Source organism: Triturus cristatus, chromosome 1_2 (assembly GCF_964204655.1).
Source record: "Triturus cristatus chromosome 1_2, aTriCri1.1, whole genome shotgun sequence".
Classification (NCBI taxonomy): Eukaryota; Metazoa; Chordata; class Amphibia; order Caudata; family Salamandridae; genus Triturus; species Triturus cristatus.
Genome location: NC_140580.1, coordinates 838,209,977 through 838,231,081, shown reverse-complemented (window position 1 = coordinate 838,231,081; position 21,105 = coordinate 838,209,977). Strand labels below are relative to the sequence as shown.

Genomic DNA, 21,105 nt, shown 5'->3' with positions numbered 1-21,105 from the left:
TACATCTGTGCAACAAAGTCGTGTTGATCCGGACGGACAACATGACTGCTATGTACTACATACAGAAGCAGGGAGGAACACACTCTCCACAGTTGTCTCATCTGGCTCAGAGCATGTGGAAGTGGGCCATTCAGAGGAACATATTTCTCATGGCAGAACACCTCCCAGGCAAGGACAACCATATGGCGGATCTGCTCAGCAGACACAGCCACCAAATGCACGAGTGGGAGCTACACCGATCAGTTCTCCAACCGTACTTCCAGCAGTGGGGTCATCCAGAGATAGACCTATTTGCCACAAAAGAAAACGCAAAATGCCAAAGCTTTGCCGCCAGGTTACCACACCCACAGTCGCAGGGCAATGCGATATGGATGAACTGGTCCGGCAGATTTGCGTACGCTTTTCCCCCAGCACTATTAATGCCGCTGGTGGCGCGCAAACTAAGGCAACACTCACTGACCCTTATCCTGGTTGCTCCAACGTGGGCACGCCAGCCATTGTACACCACCTTTCTGGAACTTTCTGTGGTGCCTCATCAACGACTGCGGATAAAACCAGCATTTTTAACGCAGAACTATGGCGAAATTCAGCACCCAGATCCCCAGCAACTGAACCTGGCGATCTGGCTCCTGAGGTCTTAGAATTTGGCTACCTAAACTTACCACCTGACTGTATGACTATCATCAAAGAAGCCAGGAGACCCACTACTAGAGCCTGCTATGCGGCCAAATGGAAAAGGTTTGTCATTTACTGCAACAACAATGACATTAACCCACTGGACGCATCTATTCAAAACATCATATGCTACCTCTTACACCTATACCGCTGTAATCTGGCATACAACTCAATACGCATCCATTTGACCGCGATAGCACCCTACCTCCAAAACAGGCAGCACCTCTCCTTATTCAAGGTACCTGCCATCAAAGCTTTCTTGGAGGGACTCAAACGAGTAATTCCCCCAAGACACCCACCAGCACCAGTGTGGAACCTCAACTTGGTCCTCACCAGACTGATGGGTCCGCCCTTTGAACCTCTCCATTCATGTGAGATTCAATTCCTCACCTGGAAAGTGGCTTTCCTGGTGGCCATCACTTCCTTAAGGAGAGTTAGTGAACTCCAGGCACTAACCATTCAGGAGCCATTCATTCAGGTCCACGCAAACAGGGTTGCCCTACGCACCAACCCCAAGTTCATGCCCAAAGTCATATCACAGTTCCACATTAATCAAACTATCGAACTGCCCGTTTTCTTCCAAAATCCGCAAAATGTCGCGGAAAGAATGCTCCATACACTAGATGTAAAGCGGGCTCTCATGTACTATATTGACAGGACAAAGGATTTTAGAAAAACTAAACAACTCTTCGTTGCCTTCTCTCCACAACACAAAGGCAACACCATTTCCAAAGCTGGAATAGCCAGATGGATCGTTAAATGCATTCAGATTTGCTATCACAAAGCTAAACGCACATTAACGGTTCCCCCACGAGCCCACTCAACACGAAAGTTAGGGGCATCCATGGCTGTCCTAGGAAACATCCCTTTACACGAAATTTGTAGAGCAGCCACATGGTCCACTATACATACATTTACCAAACACTACTGAGTAGATGTACACTCAAGACAGCAGGCAGCTGTAGGACAGGCTGTTCTCAAAACTCTTTTCCAGACTGCTGCAGCTGGCACAGGTAGCCGCCGCTAGGGGAGGTACTGCTATATATTCTATGCACAGATATGATTTCAGCAGCCCACATGCCTCGAATTGATTATGCTACTTACCAGTATGCATCTGTTCTTGGCATGTAGGGCTGCTGACATTCATATCGCCCACCCTCCTCCCCGGCGCCTGTCGCGGCTGCAGCACTCAGTATTTTCTGTATAGCATGGTCATCACTTACTATATCTACTCCATCACTGCCACAATGGCGAAAAACAATCTAAGGATGGAGAGGATGCCCATGCGCACTGTAGTCCAGGGGAGGAGCCACCTATCTCGTGATACTTCGAAGACTCTTCCAGGACAACAATGTGCAATCATCCGGACCCAACACTAGGCGGCGATCTATGCACAGATATGAATGTCAGCAGCCCTACATGCCAAGAACAGATGCATACTGGTAAGTAGCATAATCATTATACAACACTATTGTGCAGCTTAAGGTGGAGTTCAGAACAGCTCTACAGCTGGATCACACGGCCACCTGCGCTTTTGGTGCAGTCACCAGTGCCTCACTAATCCAACCAAGTCGCTTGACATCCCAGCTGGCAAGCGTAAGGTCAACTGTAGGCACCTGTCACACGGGACTCAAGCAAAGCACCTTCCTTAATCTTCTTGGCAGACGATACGGTGGATGCTGTTAACACAGCAACACCCGAATGCCCAACCGGGCTAATCTGGATGCCCGCCCCTGCTTATGTGCAATGCGGGGATCCTTTGATTACCTATAGTATGGTGACTTCACCGGCAAGCCAGAGAACCAGAAAGCCATGGCCGCAAACAGAAATCAGGAGACAGGGTGCAAATGGTCACACATGCAAGTACTGTGCTGCTTGACCGCTAAGCCAGTTAACATTGAAACTGAATTGCACTTGCAGCCAAGATAATCCACCATTCCACTAGTTCAAGCTTTTTTTCTATTTGTTTATGAATATCAGTGAACCTTCCACAAGGGAGAGTTAAACGTTACTTATTCATGGGTATTCTTTCAGAATTTATAAATATTCCACCCCATGGCCAATGGAAAACAAATATTGCTTAGTCGATCTAAATAGACCTTTTCTGGAGGTGACCTTAAAATCTGAGCTACCCGACTAATGCTGTAGTACGTGATGAGTCAAGTTAGCTTTTCTAATTCTTATTTATAGGGGCAGCTTTCATTCTTGATAAGCGTTCTATTTTCCTCTGTTCACAATGCTTTTGAGCGCAGTTTTAGCCAAATATATCTTACTATGACCAATGGAGTATAACTCCAGAGTTCCTAATAGTTTGCTATGGTTATAGGTAAGGAATTATTTCTTATTTTGACAATTTGAAGTGTGTATGTGGCATGGATGTAAGAGGGAGGCTGAAGAAAGAGTGAGACAGAGAATGGACTTAGGAAAATTCTGAAATGTAGGTATATACCATCCGGTCAAACTATATGTCTGTCACATTTTAGATATGAATTCCTCTCACATTTCTGATCTTAATTTGTATCCTTCAGATGCTGAAGTTAGCTCTGAGGAATCTGCCTCTACTGGCGAGGACCAGGAAACTGAAACCCCCCCTGCAACATCAAGTGAGGCAGAACAGCCTAAGGACCCAGAGACTGAGCCTGGGGAGGGAAAGGATGAAGGCAAGCCCTCAGAGGATACGAAAAAAATGTAGGGCAATGGACATATGTGGTGAATGCTACATTTAACTGTAACTTGCTTGACAGACTGATTTTTCACCTGGCTCTTAATTTTCTAATGTATACTCTGCTGTCTTGCTGGCACACAACTTTTTTAGACTGTACAAGTAGCCTATAGGATGCAATATTTTGGTTGACTGACGCACAGCAAAATGTATTTGACCTGTTTGACTATTACTAGCCACAAACCTGTGTTGTAAAGGCAAGACCAGACCCTCAATAATATGTGGCAATTGTGTTGCTATTACACAAGCATATATCTTGGCATATTAACGCTAGCAACCCATAGAAGCACGTCAAGTGTGAGGATTTTTTTTGTTCTTTGTTTTAGATTAAACTGCATAGCTTTTGCTCCCTCAAAAATAAGTTCTAGCATTGGGGCAAAGATTTTACCTGAAGGAGAGTGTGTGTGTATGTGTGTGTGTCAGTCAAAGGTGAGAGAGAGACCCCCCGACCGACTGATAACCCCCCCCCCCCCCCCCCCCCACCGAGAGAAAGTCGCCACTGGGTAGTTATAGTTGGGATCGTGTTTCCATAGGTAGTGCCTTTTTAGGTCTCTCTGCTTTGGCGAGACTATTGTTGTCACTTTTGCTAGCGAAGGGAGACAAACCATGTGCGCGCCTGGACAGGCGATGTTCACGCGCATGGCGTCTCCTCTCTGCTTCCAGCTAGCGGCTGGACATCCCATGTGCACGCGCACCGCACGGTGTCTCTTTTGCTCGCGGGCTTGTCAACTTTATAACCGAGCTCGGCGCCGCATCACGGAAACTGCGCTCTGTTTCTATATATATTTATTAACTTTAGCATTGAGCGCAGCGCCCGCTTCAAGGACACCGCGCTCAGTGTTAAAGTTAAGAAATATATAAAGAAACAGAGCGCAGTGTCCGTGATGCGGCGCCGCGCTCAGTTTTGTCTATTTATTGCACAGCGCGGACTGGCGGCTTGTACTTGAACAGTTCACGCTTTCACTTTTTAAGTAGTCGGGATACAGGCTCGAACCTGGCTCCCCAGCTACAAAGTCGGCAGCTCTGGCCGTAAAGCCACAAACTCTCCCGTGCTTCATGCCGCACTTTGGTTGTTTTTAAGTGCAGGAAATATCCAGTGATACTATTGCCCAATTCAATCAATTTATTTTAGAGCGCTCAAACGACTTTGGGTAATATCTGCGCTATATAAAAATGACAATAAATGTTGACTCTCGCTACATTTTTCGTTAATTGGGTTATGAATGGGTGGCTGAATTGCTTTTAGTAAACGCCTCAGATAGGTGATGGCGAATGTGACAATTAGGCCAGGCGCCGCATCACGTGTTAAATAATGGTAATGGTGTTCGGTGTTTTAGCCCACCTCCATTGGTCACCGGCCCTTGCTGGCCTGCCTCGTGTGCGTGTGTACACAGCTCACAAATCCGACAACGCACGAGGAAGGGTCCTGCCTTCTGTTTCCCATTAGTCGAAAGTACACCTGGTGGGAGGGGCACAGCTCTGAAAAGCAACCCCCCCTCCCCACCTACTAAGTGGGCAGTTGGAGAAGACACCTTGCCAAGGGGTTTTGGGCTGCCTCCGGCTGTAGGAGGCGAGTACAGTCGGTATATTTTTTCTCCAGTATTAGGGTGTCTTTCATAGATTCACATGCTTGAATATTCCCCGTCGTCGGAGTGGGAGTCCCACGGTAAATAAAATAGCAATATATATACATATATATAGTAAAATATATACATAAGTAATCACATAATTAGCGTATATAGGTGTAAAACACACATAGTGTACCTATAAGAGAAAACTCCATAGGAGTACAATGGAGAGAGTGTCAACTAGCAGTCCCTTGTGTACTATCGTTCTTAAACAATTATTTTCCACCACTCTTATACAGAAATCATTTGAATTTATTATTTAAAAAACATGTTATACATCACTTTTTAAAAAAACACAGTCTAAAAAAGTCCCTACTTAGCAATTACTATGAACAGTAAATTTTTCTTAGTAGCACAAGAAGGAACCTATTACAAATACATATGAGAAATTCAAATATACCAATTAAATTATTACACAAAAATCAAAGTGTAACATATTCCGTTATGAACCAGCATAACCGAGAAAACCACATAAAAAGACAGTACACTTTGTCATATATTGCACATCCTCCTGAACATAAATCAGATTATACCACTTATGAGATACTTATATGTTCGAGGCATGTGGGCTGCTGAATTCATATCTGTGCATAGACCGCCGCCTAGTGTTGGGTCCGGATGTTTGCACGTTGTTGTCCTGGAAGAGTCTTCGAAGTATCCTTGGATAGGTGACTCCTCCCCTGGACTACAGTGCGCATGGGCATCCTCTCCATCCTCAGATTGTTTTTTTCCGCCATTGGGTTCGGATGTGCTATCTTAGCTCAAGTTAGGAAAAAATTTTGTCGAGGCCACAAGGCCTTTAGTTCGCGTCGGTACTGTTTATCGATCGGTTTTCGATACTCTCTGTTAGTTTACTAACTTTCAGCACCGACTTTGTTCGCATTTACCTGTCCATCAACTACTTCGACGATGGAATCGAGGACGCCATTCAAAAGGTGTCCGGTATGTAATGCGAAGTACCCACACATCGACGTCCATCCGGTGTGCAACAAATGCCTTTCGCCGGACCACGACGAGTCGACATGTATGGCATGTGCCCGGTTCCGTTCAAAGAAGACTCTGCGGAATCGTCGAGCGGCGAGGCTCGAAGCGCAGCACGCGGCACCGGCCCCAGCTGACATCTTCGACGACGCGGACGACGTCGAAGAAGTAGAAGTCTTACCCTCCAGTCCCGTTTCCGACCAAGAACCCGGATCGGACGAGGCCGACGAGTCACTCTTCCACAGAGGTGAAGACGACACCGAGGTAGGAGACGACGAGGAGGCCTTAGGGGCCGAAGAGAGTAGCTCCGATGATGAACAAGGCCTACCTGTTCAAACCGAGAATTCACCAGTGCCACAGACTATGGCTCCGGTCGAGGGATCGCCTTCGGGCCTTACCCGAGACCTATCACGCAGTCCTTCGGCCCCGCCCTCGGGCCCGGCCTCGGACGTTCAGCGGCAGCCATTACCGCTTAAGCCAGCTGGTTTCCCTTCCACGAAACCGAAACCGAAAGCTACTCAGGTTCCTACGAAACCGAAACTGAAAGTGGCGCTAGTCGGATCGAGGCCTTCAACACCTTCGACGCCGGCGCACCGTGTCGGCACCGACCGCACCAAGGGGGACTTCGGTGCCGAACTCGAGACGGGCGACATGGGAGTCGACAAACGGAAGAAGGCCATCGGCGCCGAAAAACCTGCTCGGTTACCGGCGTCGACGCCACCGACACCGAGGGCCGTCCCGCCTGCTACGCCTCGCAGCACTCCCTCGACGACACCGAAACCTCACGTGTCGAAGACGTCGACGGTGATCTCCGCACCTCGGCTCGATGCACCACGGGCGCAGAGGATATCTGCAGCCGCCTCGACGACCCTGGCGGGGGCCACGACCTCTAAGGCGCCCCGAGTACGGCCTGGCGCAATGCCAGGCTGCAAAACCAAGGCTGCCCTCCAGGACCAGTCGGGTTCGATCGATCCAGCGGTTTCGTCGGTGCCGACCAGCATTACCTTCGGCTTGCCTCCATCCACAATCCCGAAGGCGTTTCAACTCAGGACACAGGCCACCAAAACTGCGGTTACGCCTGTCGAGCCGTCTCCGTCACGCGTCATCGACGCCGACACTGGCAGGATGATTCTCCACGACCGAAGGATAACTTCGGAACCGCCATTGGAACCTTTCAGGATCCCGCTAAAGAGGAAGCTGCCTGTGGACACAGAACCTCTCCTGTATGAACCCTTTCATTCACCCTACCAGGATCCACACCGGGCCTCCCCCACACGCTCCGACACGGATGCATTGGAGGACTACATGGGTGAACAAGTCCCCTACCATGTGGACACGGACCCTGATGACCAGCAGGACCCTGACCAAACTTGGGGCGACCCTGCAGACCCCAGTGCACCTCTTGATGCACAGGACCCACAACTATATGGGGCAAAAACGTCACCCACAGAGGATACTGCGGCGTTCAACGCTCTGATTGAACGGGCGGCGAACAACCATGATGTACAGCTTCACTCTGATATCATCGAAGATGACTTTCTAATGGACACCTTTGCATCCTCAGAAAGACATGTAAAGACTCTGCCAATGTTGAAGGGGGTCCTTAAGCCAGCCACTGACATTTTCAGGGAACCCACCAGGGCACGAGTGATAAACCCCAGGATCGATAAGAAATACAGATCAGCACCTGGGGATCCTACTTACATCAGAGGACAATTACCACTCGACTCCATCGTTGTGGCGAATGCCCGCAAGAGGGCACACTCGCAGACAACGGGTGACGCTCCTCCCCCGGACAAGGAGTCCAAGGTGCTGGAGACCTCCGGCAAGCGAGTTGCCGCACAAGCTGCAAGCATATGGCGCATAGCTAACACTCAAGCGCTCCTCGCTCGCTACGATAGGGCGCACTATGACACAATGGAGCAACTCCTTCAACACCTCCCTGACCCCTACAAAGAAGGTGCAGAAATCCTTATCAGAGAGGGACAGCTACTCACAAATGCTGCCATCAAATGTGCACTAGACGCTGCTGACACGGCTGCCAGGGCCATCAACACTAGCGTCATCCTACGACGTCACGCCTGGCTACGTATCTCAGGATTCAAGCCTGAGGTACAAAACAATATCCTTAATCAGCCCGTCAACCCCGACTTTTTGTTCGGGCCTGAGGTTGACGCCACCCTCGAGAAGATAAAAAAGGACACGGACACTGCAAAGTCCATGGGCGCCCTACAAACTCAGTCCTTTCGGAGCGGCTCCTTTCGTCGCCCCGGAAACAAGGGAGCAGGCAGAGGACAGGGGTCACAACAAACATATAACAAGGGTAATACGCAGACCACCTACGATAAGAACACCCGAGGTGGCTATCGTGGCTCCAGTACCAAGGGCAGAGGACGTGGCTACGGCAACACCAGGTCCTCCCCCAAGAACAAGCAGTGACGCCCTCTCCCTTCCTCCCGACCACATAACACCTGTCGGGGGAAGGCTACAACGGTTCCTGTCCACGTGGAACTCCATCACCACGGACAGGTGGGTCAAAGATATTATAAAATACGGTTACTGTCTGGAGTTAACTTCCACTCCACCCACAATACCACCAAGAAACCGTCCTATGTCCTCAGAGCACTTGACGCTCTTACAGCAAGAGGTAGAAAGTATGCTTCTAAAAGGCGCTATCGAGGTCGTACCCGTCCACGAGCGGGGCACGGGGGTTTACTCCCTCTACTTCTTAATTCCAAAAAAGGACGGGTCGCTCAGGCCTATATTAGACCTGAGACCCCTGAACCAGTACATTCTTTCGGAGCACTTTCACATGCTCACTCTACAGCAAGTCCTTCCGCTTCTCCAGCAGGGAGACTTCCTAGCATCACTGGACCTCAAGGATGCGTATTTTCACATACCCATCCACCCCTCACACAAAAAATACCTCAGGTTCACTGTTCAGGGGCAGCACTATCAGTTCAAAGTCCTTCCCTTCGGCGTGACAACAGCGCCCAGGGTTTTCACAAAGTGCCTAGCTACGGTGGCGGCACATTTACGGAGACAGCACATACACGTCTACCCCTACCTAGACGACTGGCTCGTTCAAGCGAGATCAGCCCAGCAATGTGCAAGCCACGTGTCCCGTACCATTCACCTTCTTCACAGTCTGGGATTCTCACTAAATTACCCAAAGTCTCATCTCCAGCCCGCACACGTACAACAGTACCTAGGTGCGACTATAGACACTCTGGCGGCAACAGCTCAGCCAAATTTAGTGAGGATCAACGGCATACAAGCGCTGATCTCCAAGTTCAGACCCAACCACTCGCTTCCAGCGCGAGTGTTTATGCAGTTGATAGGCATGATGGCCTCCTGCATCTTCATAGTCCCGCACGCGAGATTACATATGCGCCCACTTCAGGAGTGCCTAGCACGTCAGTGGAATCAGGCTCAAGGACAGTTGAAAGACCTAGTGTTGGTGAGCGGTCGGGCATACAACTCTCTGCATTGGTGGAATCCACAAAACCTTTGCAAGGGCCGACCGTTCCAAGAGCCTGTTCCACAAATAGTACTGACAGCGGACGCGTCTCTCCAGGGATGGGGAGCTCATGTACTCCACTACACAGTGCAGGGACTATGGACGACACAACAGAAGAAGATGCACATCAACCTTCTGGAACTGATGGCAATCTTCCTGGCCATGAAGGCTTTCAAAGTACATCTGTGCAACAAGGTCGTGTTGATCCGGACGGACAACATGACCGCAATGTACTACATACAGAAGCAGGGAGGGACACACTCTCCACAGTTGTCTCATCTGGCTCAGAGCATGTGGAAGTGGGCCATTCAGAGGAACATGTTCCTCATGGCGGAACACCTCCCCGGCAAGGACAACCAGATGGCGGATCTGCTCAGCAGACACAGCCACCAGATGCACGAGTGGGAGTTACACCCATCGGTACTCCAACCGTACTTCCAGCAGTGGGGTCACCCAGAAATAGACCTATTCGCGACAAGCGAAAACGCAAAATGCCAAAGCTTCGCCGCCAGATTCCCACACCCGCAGTCGCAGGGCAATGCGATATGGATGAACTGGTCCGGCAAATTTGCGTACGCTTTTCCCCCAGCACCGTTGATACCGCTGGTGGCTCGCAAACTCCGACAACACTCCCTGACACTCGTCTTAGTTGCTCCCACGTGGGCACGCCAGCCGTGGTACACCACCTTCCTCGAACTTTCCGTGGTACCGCATCAAAGGCTGCGGATCAAACCCGCGCATTTGACGCAGAACCATGGAGAGGTTCAGCACCCAGATCCGCAACAGCTGAACCTGGCGATCTGGCTCCTGAAGTCCTAGAGTTTGGCTATCTCAATCTGCCACCTGACTGTATGGACATCATCAAGGAGGCCAGGAGACCCACTACAAGAGCTTGCTATGCAGCCAAATGGAAACGGTTCGTCATTTATTGCGGTAATAATGACATTAACCCGCTGGACGCATCCATCCACAACATCATATGTTACCTCTTACACCTATACCGATGCAATCTGGCGTACACCTCTATACGTGTCCATTTGACCGCAATATCAGCCTATCTGCAAACCAGGCAGCACCTCTCTCTCTTCAGAGTGCCTGCCATCAAAGCATTCTTGGAAGGACTCAAACGAGTCATTCCACCTAGTCACCCACCGGCTCCAATGTGGAACCTCAACTTGGTCCTCACACGCCTGATGGGTCCACCCTTTGAACCTCTACACTCATGCGAGATTCAATTCCTTACCTGGAAAGTAGCCTTCCTGGTAGCGATCACTTCCCTAAGAAGAGTTAGTGAACTCCAGGCACTAACCGTTCAAGAGCCATTTATTCAGGTTCACGCCAACAGGGTCGTACTACGTACCAACCCCAAATTCATGCCCAAGGTAATATCGCAGTTCCACATGAACCAGACTATTGAACTGCCCGTTTTCTTCCAAAACCCACAAACTGTTGCAGAGAGGGCATTACATACACTAGATGTACGGAGGGCCCTCATGTACTACATCGACAGGACTAAACCCTTCAGGAAGACAAAACAACTGTTCGTTGCCTTTGCCCCACACCACAAAGGTAACGCCATCTCCAAAGCAGGGATAGCCAGATGGATAGTTAAGTGTATTCAAATCTGTTATCAAAAGGCAAAACGCACATTAACTATTCCACCACGAGCCCACTCAACACGCAAGTTGGGGGCTTCCATGGCCTTCCTAGGAAATATTCCCCTGCATGATATATGCAGAGCAGCCACATGGTCCACTACACACACATTTACAAAACACTATTGCGTAGATGTGCAGTCAAAACAGCAGGCAGCTGTAGGACAGGCTGTTCTCAAAACACTTTTTCAGACCGCTGCAGCTGGCACGGGTAGCCGCCGCCAATAGAGGGCACTGCTATGTATTCTATGCACAGATATGAATTCAGCAGCCCACATGCCTCGAACTGAATATGCTACTTACCAGTATGCATCTGTTCTTGGCATGTAGGGCTGCTGACATTCATATCGCCCTCCCTCCTCCCCGGCGCCTGTCGCAGCTGCAGCTCTCAGAATTATTGCAAGCATGGTCATCACTTTCTGTATCTACTCCATCACTGCCACAATGGCGAAAAACAATCTGAGGATGGAGAGGATGCCCATGCGCACTGTAGTCCAGGGGAGGAGTCACCTATCCAAGGATACTTCGAAGACTCTTCCAGGACAACAACGTGCAAACATCCGGACCCAACACTAGGCGGCGGTCTATGCACAGATATGAATGTCAGCAGCCCTACATGCCAAGAACAGATGCATACTGGTAAGTAGCATATTCAATTCATCTCTATAGGTCGGTACTCATTCCTTGAATTGTGTCTCTCTCTTTTATTTCATATATGTACAATGGAGAGAGACAAAAGACCTTTGTAGTCTATCTCTGTCTTTATGTAAGTCCGAACTCCAGCCAATCAGGCGTCAGCCCCTCTCTAGAACCTTCTCCTCAGAGCTTCTCACCTCAGATTTTCTACCGCACGTCGTGTGACAGGGAGTCTCCCTGAGCTCTGCTCAGTTTTTGTCAGTAAGGATGTCTTCTAGTAAGAAATCTTTGTTTAGACCATGTTCTTCATGTGGAAAGCTGCGTTTGTTCTCTGAGGACCCACACAGTAAGTGTATTTACTGTTTATATCCAGACCATGAGGTGGCAAAATGTAAATTTTGTAGAACGTTTTCTACAAAAACTCTAAAGGACAGAGAAGGCCGCCTGTTATTATGGCTACAGAGACTGAAGGACAAAGATAACCCACTCTCTGATGTGGAAAGTCTCTTTTCTGGTCGTTCTCAACCAGCCTCTAAGCGCAGTAGTGTGCAGGAGTTACCATCTCCTTTCCTGAAGAAAAAGAAGCTAGCATTGCCTCTGACAACTGCCACTTCTGTGATCTCACCTACTGCTTTGTCGCCTAAGGGACACTGTTCTCAGGCTGCTGAGGCGTCTACTTCCCATTCCTCAGGGAAAAAATTGTCAGCCTCGTCGACGAAGCTCCCGACGACGAGATCTGCTGTTTCTACCTCGTCGACGGTGACCCTGACGACGACGTCAGTTGCTTCGTCGTCGACGAGCGTTCTGTCGACGTTATCCTCGTCGACGATTACCATCAGTTCTTCAAGGGCGGTGACTTCTGTTTTGCCCATTACTTCGACGTCGACGAAGAAGGTGAAGGTTCCGTCGACGAAGACTGTCGTCGACGAAGACGTCGTCGAGCTCGTCGACGCCCACTCCGTCGACGAAGGAAAAGAAGATCCCGTCGACGACACTGTCGACGGTGGTTCCGTCGACGAAAGCCTTGTCGACGAAGACCTCGACGACGGCTCCGTCGACGGTGGCCCCGTCGACGGCGGCTTCGTCGACGGCGAATCCGACGACGGCGATTTTGTTGCCACAGACTCCGTCGACGATAATTCCGTCGACCATCATTCCGTCGACGACGGCTCCATCGACGAGTACATCTCCACAGACATTCGTAAGGGTACGAATAAGCAGTGTTGCGTCTACCCAGAAAACAGGAGTTTCTTGGACACCATTACCTCCTACTGTGGGCCCGGATAGCCAGGAACACAATATTCCTGTGGGAGATGCACAGCCTCCCTCACCATTATTCGCTACGGATTCGGATCAGGAGTCCGAGGGGTTACCGGAGTCTTTTGGAACGGCACAAAGTCCGTCCGACTTAGTTATTAAGTGCCAGGATGTCAGTAGTGAAGATGAAGATCCGGTTTACATACACCAGGCCCCTCCGAAGCATAAAACGGCGACTCTTCCTTTGTCGCTCATTACTAATCTCCAACGCATGTTGGACGACTACAACCAACGGTTCCCTCTATCCCCTCAACGTTCAGAGGTTCCGTCAACCCCGGTGATTCCAGCAATTATTCCACCGGTACCTATTGTAAATCCTGCTCCTCAGATGCCGCCTGTACCTCCAAGACAGGTTCCGGAAAGGTTGTTGCCTCATTATGAGCCTGTAGAGGAAGGCCCTCAGGACACAGAAGAGGGTGAAATCCCAGATGATGATGGGGATGTAGATGACAATGATGATGATATGGCGGAGTGGGACAATTACCAGGCACAAACTCCATCCCCCTCACAGATAGTAACAGGGGATTCACCTCCAGTGGACATAGCCAATTTTCACCAACTGATGGAAAGGGCATCACACCGTTTTAAGTTAACAACGGAGCGCAGGGAGGAAGATTGCTTCCTTTATGATTTCAAGAATCAACCTTACAAACAGACTCATGCTATTCCCATAGTTGAGTTTATTTGGGAAGAAGGCAAGAAATTAATGCAGACACCGAATACCTTGCCAGCACAGGTGCCTCGATTAGAAAAGAAATATAAGGCACCAATAGGAACCCCAGCATGCCTCACGGGTCAGGCTAAACCTGAATCTGTCGTTACGCAGGCAGCGCAACGTAAGGCGAAAAATCCGGCATCTTCTATCACCTCACCTCCGGATCGTGACGGACGTCGGATGGATGCCATAGGGCGCAAATTCTCTTCTATGGCCTCTACTGTGGTTAGAGCAGCTAATGCCTTGGCCATCTTGGGACGATATGACAGACAAGTATGGGCTGATATTTCGGATGTGGTTCAGGAGTTGCCAGAGCCATCTAAGGTGGAGGCAATGAAGTTGCTCCAAGAGGGTGAAGCGGCATCGGCGGAAATAAGCGATTGTGCAGTAGACATCGCCTGCATGGGATTCCGTCAGCTTGCCGGAGCGGCTGTTCTGCGTAGGCAAGGATGGTTAAAATCAACATCCTTTTGTCAGGAGGTTCAGTCCATGATCCTTAACATGGCATATGACGGCGAGTCATTATTTGGGAGCCACGTCGATGAAGCTCTTCAGTCCATAAAGAAGGATACTGAGACAGCTAGATCGTTAGGAAACCTTCAATTTCAGAGGAGTAATTTTCGTGGCGCACGCGGACGCGGCACCTCCTCAAGTTTTCGAAGAGACAATAAACAATACAAACCTTACACTCAAGGGTCCAACCGTTACTCTTATGGCCAGCAACAGCAAACATCACGACAACAAACCTCCAAGTCATATAGAGGAAAATCCTCATACAGAGGAACCGCATCAAAGAGACAGTGACTCTTACCAGACGGACAAGGTTGGAGGTCGAATCTCTCTGTTCTTTTCCCAATGGTCAAAGGACCATCTCCATCCATCTCAAAGGACCGTTGGGTTTTGGACATTGTAAAAAAGGGACACGCCTTAGAATTCACCAAATTCCCTCCTCCCACTCCACCCTCCGGACCGCCACCAGCTCACATGAAAGAACTGTTGCATCAAGTTCGACTTTTAAGGCAAAAAGGAGCTATAGAACTGGTACCAGTGTCTCAGAAGGGAAAAGGTTTTTATTCCCGGTTCTTTTTGATCACAAAGAAAAACGGAGAGTGGAGGCCCATCCTCGATCTAAGGGCACTAAACAAATATATAAAGAGCCAATCCTTCCGTATGATGACGCTAGTAGACATCTTGCGCTTACTCTTGCAGGAAGATTTTCTGGCGACGATAGATCTCCAGGATGCCTATTTTCATATCCCTATTTTACAGCGGCATCGAAAGTTCCTGCGTTTTCGAGTGGGTCAACACGATTACCAATTCAAAGTGTTACCATTTGGCCTGCGCTTGGCCCCTCGAGTGTTCACGAAGGTACTAGCTCCAGTAATAGCGTTTTTGCGACTCCAGGGAGTACAAATATTTCCATACCTGGACGATTTTCTCCTGAAATCTCAGTCAAGCACTCACCTGCGACAACACACTCTTCTGTGCCAGAACGTGTTTTGCTCTTTAGGCCTAACCGTAAATGCGGAAAAATCCCAACTTCATCCGTACCAACAAAGAGATTTTCTGGGTGCAACTCTGGAAACGGTGTCAGCAAAGGCATTCCTCTCCCAGGAGCGTCTAAAAAAGATGCTGCGACTGGTGGCTCTGATCAGATCAAAAGAGTCAGTTTCTGTGAGACTATTAAAATCATTTCTGGGGATGGCGTCATCATCCATTGCCTTGATCCCTCATTGCCGGCTGAGGACACGTCCTATCCAGGAAGCTCTGGATGCTCAGTGGCGTCAGGTAACGGGATCTTTCCACGACATGATATGTGTCACAGATCAAATGAAGTCAGCACTCGCATGGTGGGCAATTCCAGCCAACTTGACGGAAGGCATGTCCTTTCTGTCGCTGCCACCGGACAGGACACTCACAACAGACGCCTCATTGGAAGGATGGGGCGCACATTTGGAGGATCTCTGTGAAGGGAAGATGGTCAACACATCAAAGATCTTGGCACATCAACAAGTTGGAGCTCATGGCGATTTTTCTGGCGCTAAAATCATTTCTACCTTTGCTCCAAGGAGAGTCAGTGCTAATACAGACAGACAACACAACCTGTATGCACTATGTCAACAAACAGGGCGGAACAAAATCCCCAAGTCTCTCCAGGTTAGCTCAAAGAATTTGGGACTGGTCTCTCAGTCATCAGATCATGCTTACGGCAGTACACCTGCCAGGAGTATCCAATGTCCTAGCGGATTCCCTGAGCAGGTCCTCCTCGTCGACCCACGAGTGGGAGTTACACCAACCCACTCTAGAAAGGATATTCCAACTATGGGGCAGTCCGCAACTCGATCTCTTTGCTACGCCGGAGAACCGGAAATGCCGAAATTACGCAAGCTGGCATCCCCACAAGGAATCCCAAGGGAATGCCCTTTTGATAAACTGGTGCAATCTATTTGCGTACGCCTTTCCTCCAATACCCCTCATACCTCGGGTTCTTTGGAAGATGAGGAGACAACCTTGCCACCTGATCCTAATAGCCCCGCGCTGGCCACGGCAAGCGTGGTTTTCAGAACTGCTCCTCCTGTCCCAATGCCAACCAATCCTCCTGCAACATCGGACGGATCTGCTCACAATGAGCGAAGGGAGAATTTGTCATCCAAATCCCTCCTCACTGAGCTTATCGGCCTGGAACCTGAACACCATGAGTTCGCCCACCTAGACATCCCGCAGGATTGTAGGGATATTTTGGCCCAGGCAAGAGCACCCTCTACAATCAGGACGTACAAGTTCAAATGGAAACGATTCTGCCATTGGTGTGCTGCTAACGGAGTCCATCCGATACATTCCACGGCAGAGCAATTGCTACCATTCTTCCTGCACCTAGCCAGTTCTGGACTGTCGCATGCAACCCTAAGGGTTTTTCTAGCAGCTATTTCCCGTTTCCGGCAAGATGGATCAAGTTCCCTTTGTTCCTCAAGAATAATCCGCCAATTCTTTAAAGGCTTATTCCGAAACTTTCCGCCAGTTCGGCGTCCTCCTCCGTTGTGGCACCTCAAGTTGTGTTAGCACAATTGATGAGACCTCCGTTCGAGCCCATTCACAAGGCCGACCTAAAATATCTCACTTGGAAAGTAGCCCTACTTCTGGCACTAACGTCTTCACGTCGTGTCAGTGACATCCATGCTTTTACCATCAAACCTCCGTTCCTGCAGTTCAAACCGGATGCTGTAGTGTTACGCACCAATCCATCATTTCTACCCAAGGTGCCTACTGATTTTCATATTAATGAGCCAGTAATATTAAAGACCTTTTTTGCCAATCCTCAGACACCTGCAGAACAAAGATTACATTCTTTGGACGTGAAGCGGTGTCTAAAGTTCTACATCAGTAAGACAGCTTCTTTCCGGAAATCCGATCAACTTTTTATAGCATATGGACGCTGTCATAAAGGACGTCAGGTTACTAAACCAACGATTGCACGCTGGATCTCGGCAGCTATTGTCTTTTGTCACCAAAGGGCAAATAAGCCTCTGCAGTCTACAGTGAGGGCACACTCCACCAGGGCAGTCTCATCATCTACTGCCTTGTTTGCTGGAGTATCTTTGCAACACATCTGCAGAGCAGCTACGTGGTCGACCAGACACACGTTTACTAAGCACTACTGCTTGGCAACTTTAAGCGAGGAGGATGCTGCAGTGGGACAGGCAGTGCTGCGCAATCTTTTTAAGTAAGGTGAGCCTCTTCCTCCCACCTCCATATTGTTTCCATTTATATGTATATTATGCATTTACAATGTTACAGTTGTTCGATACTGTTTTTATGCATAAGATTGATTATCTTATATATATATATTTTGAACCTATTTTGACATGGAAACAATGGTGTTTGTTACTGCTAGCTATTCTATATTCAAGCATGTGAATCTATGAAAGACACCCTAATACTGGAGAAGAACAATTGTTACTTACCTGTAAACAGGTGGTTCTCCAGTATTGGTGTCTTTCATAGATTCACATGCGACCCTCCCTCCTCCCTTCAGAGGCTCTCTTCTCCTCATGCACTTTACAGTCACTCTTGTGCTACGAAAATCTCAGGTGAGAAGCTCTGAGAAGGTTCTAGAGAGGGGCTGACGCCTGATTGGCTGGAGTTCGGACTTACATAATGACAGAGATAGACTACAAAGGTCTTTTGTCTCTCTCCATTGTACTCCTATGGAGTTTTCTCTTATAGGTACACTATGTGTGTTTTACACCTATATACGCTAATTATGTGATTACTTATGTATATATTTTACTATATATATGTATATATATTGCTATTTTATTTACCGTGGGACTCCCACTCCGACGACGGGGAATATTCAAGCATGTGAATCTATGAAAGACACCAATACTGGAGAACCACCTGTTTACAGGTAAGTAACAATTGTTCTTCCTTGCATAAAGATTATGTTCCATGCATTTTTTACAACGGTTTAACCGGCAGCCCGAACAAACTGTTGAGGTCCCATGGGTGGGAGGGAAGGGAGCAATTGGGGGACGACGCTGCTCAATGCCCTACCGATGAATGGAATAGATGGTGCGCCTAATGTGCATCACTGGTGTTATTGGAGAATTCCATGTCACTGGGACACATTGTTTCCTCTTCGGCCCACCAATTTAGCAGATCTGTGCATTATGGGAGCTGTTGTTTTGTTTCCTCACAATTAAACAGTTGATTAATACAGCTCAACGCAATGATTTGCACAGGGAAGGCACAGGACTCGAAAAGCAATGACCCAGTAGCACAGATTCATCCAGTTACCCTAAAAGCCACGGATTCTTCCTGTGTTTTACTGAAATAGGTCCCTTTCATCACTGCGCACATAGTTACTCATCTGTCTGATCTGCCTACATATGGAGCCATTCTTCTCTTCACCTGTTTGATGGATGTAATATGCAGCTAGGCCCCTCTTTATTCTGCCCTCGTATTGTAGGGTCTGTCCCGGATAATCGCACCAGGGTCGGATTAGAGTTGTGTAAAATCAATACTCCATTAGTAATCACTTACCAAACCAGGGTATTGCGTGATCTGTGTCATATGCAGTCATTTTGATCACTTCGGGGGTATTTAAGAGTGTGTGTAAAACACAGGCATGTGCCGGTTCATCCCTGCACATGTATGTTCAGTATGATCTGTATAATATACAGCCATGCTCTTGTTTATCATACTTTCAGCTCACTCTGCCAGACAATGATACAGCGGGGTTTGTGACATTTTATGCTGCAGACGCTTTGCTTTTGCTGAAGTTCGTGCCCCAATTAAATAATTTAAGGAATGTTTTAATTTATACACGCACTTAAGAGGCAGAACCTCTAGAGAAGGTAGCCGTATAAATATTGCGTGGTAGGGGAACTACAAATGTGCTAAATCTATTTGTGTTTGGGCCAAACGCAAAAAAGCAGCTTGGCACTTTAATGTCTTCAGTATGGCATGGGGCTGAAGGGGGCTTCTCTGAATGTTTTATGCATACCTTACTTTGGACGGCCCGGAATGCCAATGCGAGTGGCCCTATGTCGTTTTGCCAACATGAAGTGGTCTGCCTGTTTACAGTCCGATCTAGCGCCTTGTCATTGAAACAGGAAGAAGGCGTTCTTACAAACATGGGGCACCCTCAGTGGGCATGTGGAAAAACACGGGAACGTGAATCGGTCACAAATCATAAACCGGTAATAGTAAAATAAATTGGCTTTAAAATGTTAATTTATGAGGCAGAGATGACCACGGTGTCCAGTATTACACCTCTGGCAGATGTGTTGCACGCGTCTTGCGCACAGATCTAAAGTTATGTTCAGCTGGATAGAGGGGTTGTTACTCCCCTGGGTAGGTGAAAGAGAATGGTTCAAATGTTCCCTATATTAATCTGTGAAACTCATTGTTGGCTTGGGTTACAGAAGTACTGTAGGTCTGTTCTGTTACAGACGAATGTAAACCAATTGTTGAAAATTGGGGCCAAGTATTCGCATTTGTTATTGACGGTCTTTGCCTAGGAATTGTTTGGTTGGTAACTCATTGCCTCCTTGAATAGCAGAGTTTTTCGACGGTTCATCCAGGACGGCTCAAGTGATTTCAACAATGGCCACTAGCAAATTCTGCAATGTCATACGAATGGCAATAGCGCTATGCAAATTTTGTCAGTCTGCTGCATTAAAAAATAAAAGTTAAAAACATTGTCATTTTCAACACCAACAGTAACTTTTACAAAGGCAAAACCGATTTAATTGCAAATGCTTGTTTATACTCCAAAGCAAAATACATGGGTAAAAGACATGGTGAATTACAACACCAATAGCTCTAACTCTCTCAATTGCGAGACCAATTGCATTGAAAATGCTTGTTTTAATTTCTAATAACCTTGCTTTGGAGACGTTTGTCAAATCTCCATGAAACTCTTTTTAAAAAAAAAAAAAAAAGAGAAAAAGCTTCTTTTTTACTAGTTTGTGCATGGGAATTTTCGGGGTGATCCGAGAAGGTGAGTGCCCCAAAACACATTTTCCCCGTTCGTCGATATGAGCTTTAGACACTGCTGCAGCCCAACCCGCTTACTAGATTTACACCAAATTTGGCAGAAAGCTAGATCTTGGTCCAGAATATTTTTTTATTTTTTATTTATTAAAATTTATATATAGGTGCACCAGCTACCCAAAAAAGGTTTCCTGGCGCCCGTCAGACAGCAGAAAAGAGAATGGAACCTACTGATTAAAAAGCCAAGTTTTAAGTGACTTACGAAAGAGTGTGAAGTTGGTCTGGGTGTGCAGAGACAAAGGAAGGGCATTCCAAAGTACGGGGCCCATATACGAGAGACCGGCCACCCAAGCGGGATAGTCTAACCCTAGGCACCTGAAATTTGCCTTGGGTAATAGACCGAAGGATACGTGAAGGCAGGTAGGAGCGAGCTAAGTTTTGCAAATAGAGGGGAGCTCTGTCATGCTTAATTCTGAACATATAGCTCAGAGCTTTAAACTTGACCCGCTTTTCAACCCTGAGCCAATGAAGATCCCTCAAGGCACCGGAGATAGAGGGTGTTTTTAGGAACTCGGCAGAGCAATCTGGCAGCGGAGTTGTGTACCCGCTGCAGCTTACATGTCACACATCTTTATCCAGTATTAGGGGTGTCTTTCATAGATTCACATGCCTGAATCATTCCCCGTCGTCGAGACGGGAGCCTCCGGTACATAGAAAAGTAATGTCCTATAGACATACATAGAGAAAAATAGGCCTCC

The 21,105-nt window shown here is 48.1% G+C and overlaps 1 protein-coding gene across 2 annotated transcripts in view; it reads left to right on the top strand.

Moving 5' to 3' along the window:
• The window catches only part of HP1BP3 (heterochromatin protein 1 binding protein 3), a 784,108-nt gene that overhangs the window by 149,168 nt on the left and 613,835 nt on the right, over nucleotides 1-21,105 (top strand). For both annotated transcript variants that reach the window (XM_085608963.1, XM_085608964.1), the window contains one exon: nucleotides 3,204-3,363. In XM_085608963.1, the coding sequence (XP_085465089.1) occupies nucleotides 3,204-3,363 (160 nt within the window). The remainder of the gene's footprint in view (nucleotides 1-3,203; nucleotides 3,364-21,105) is intronic.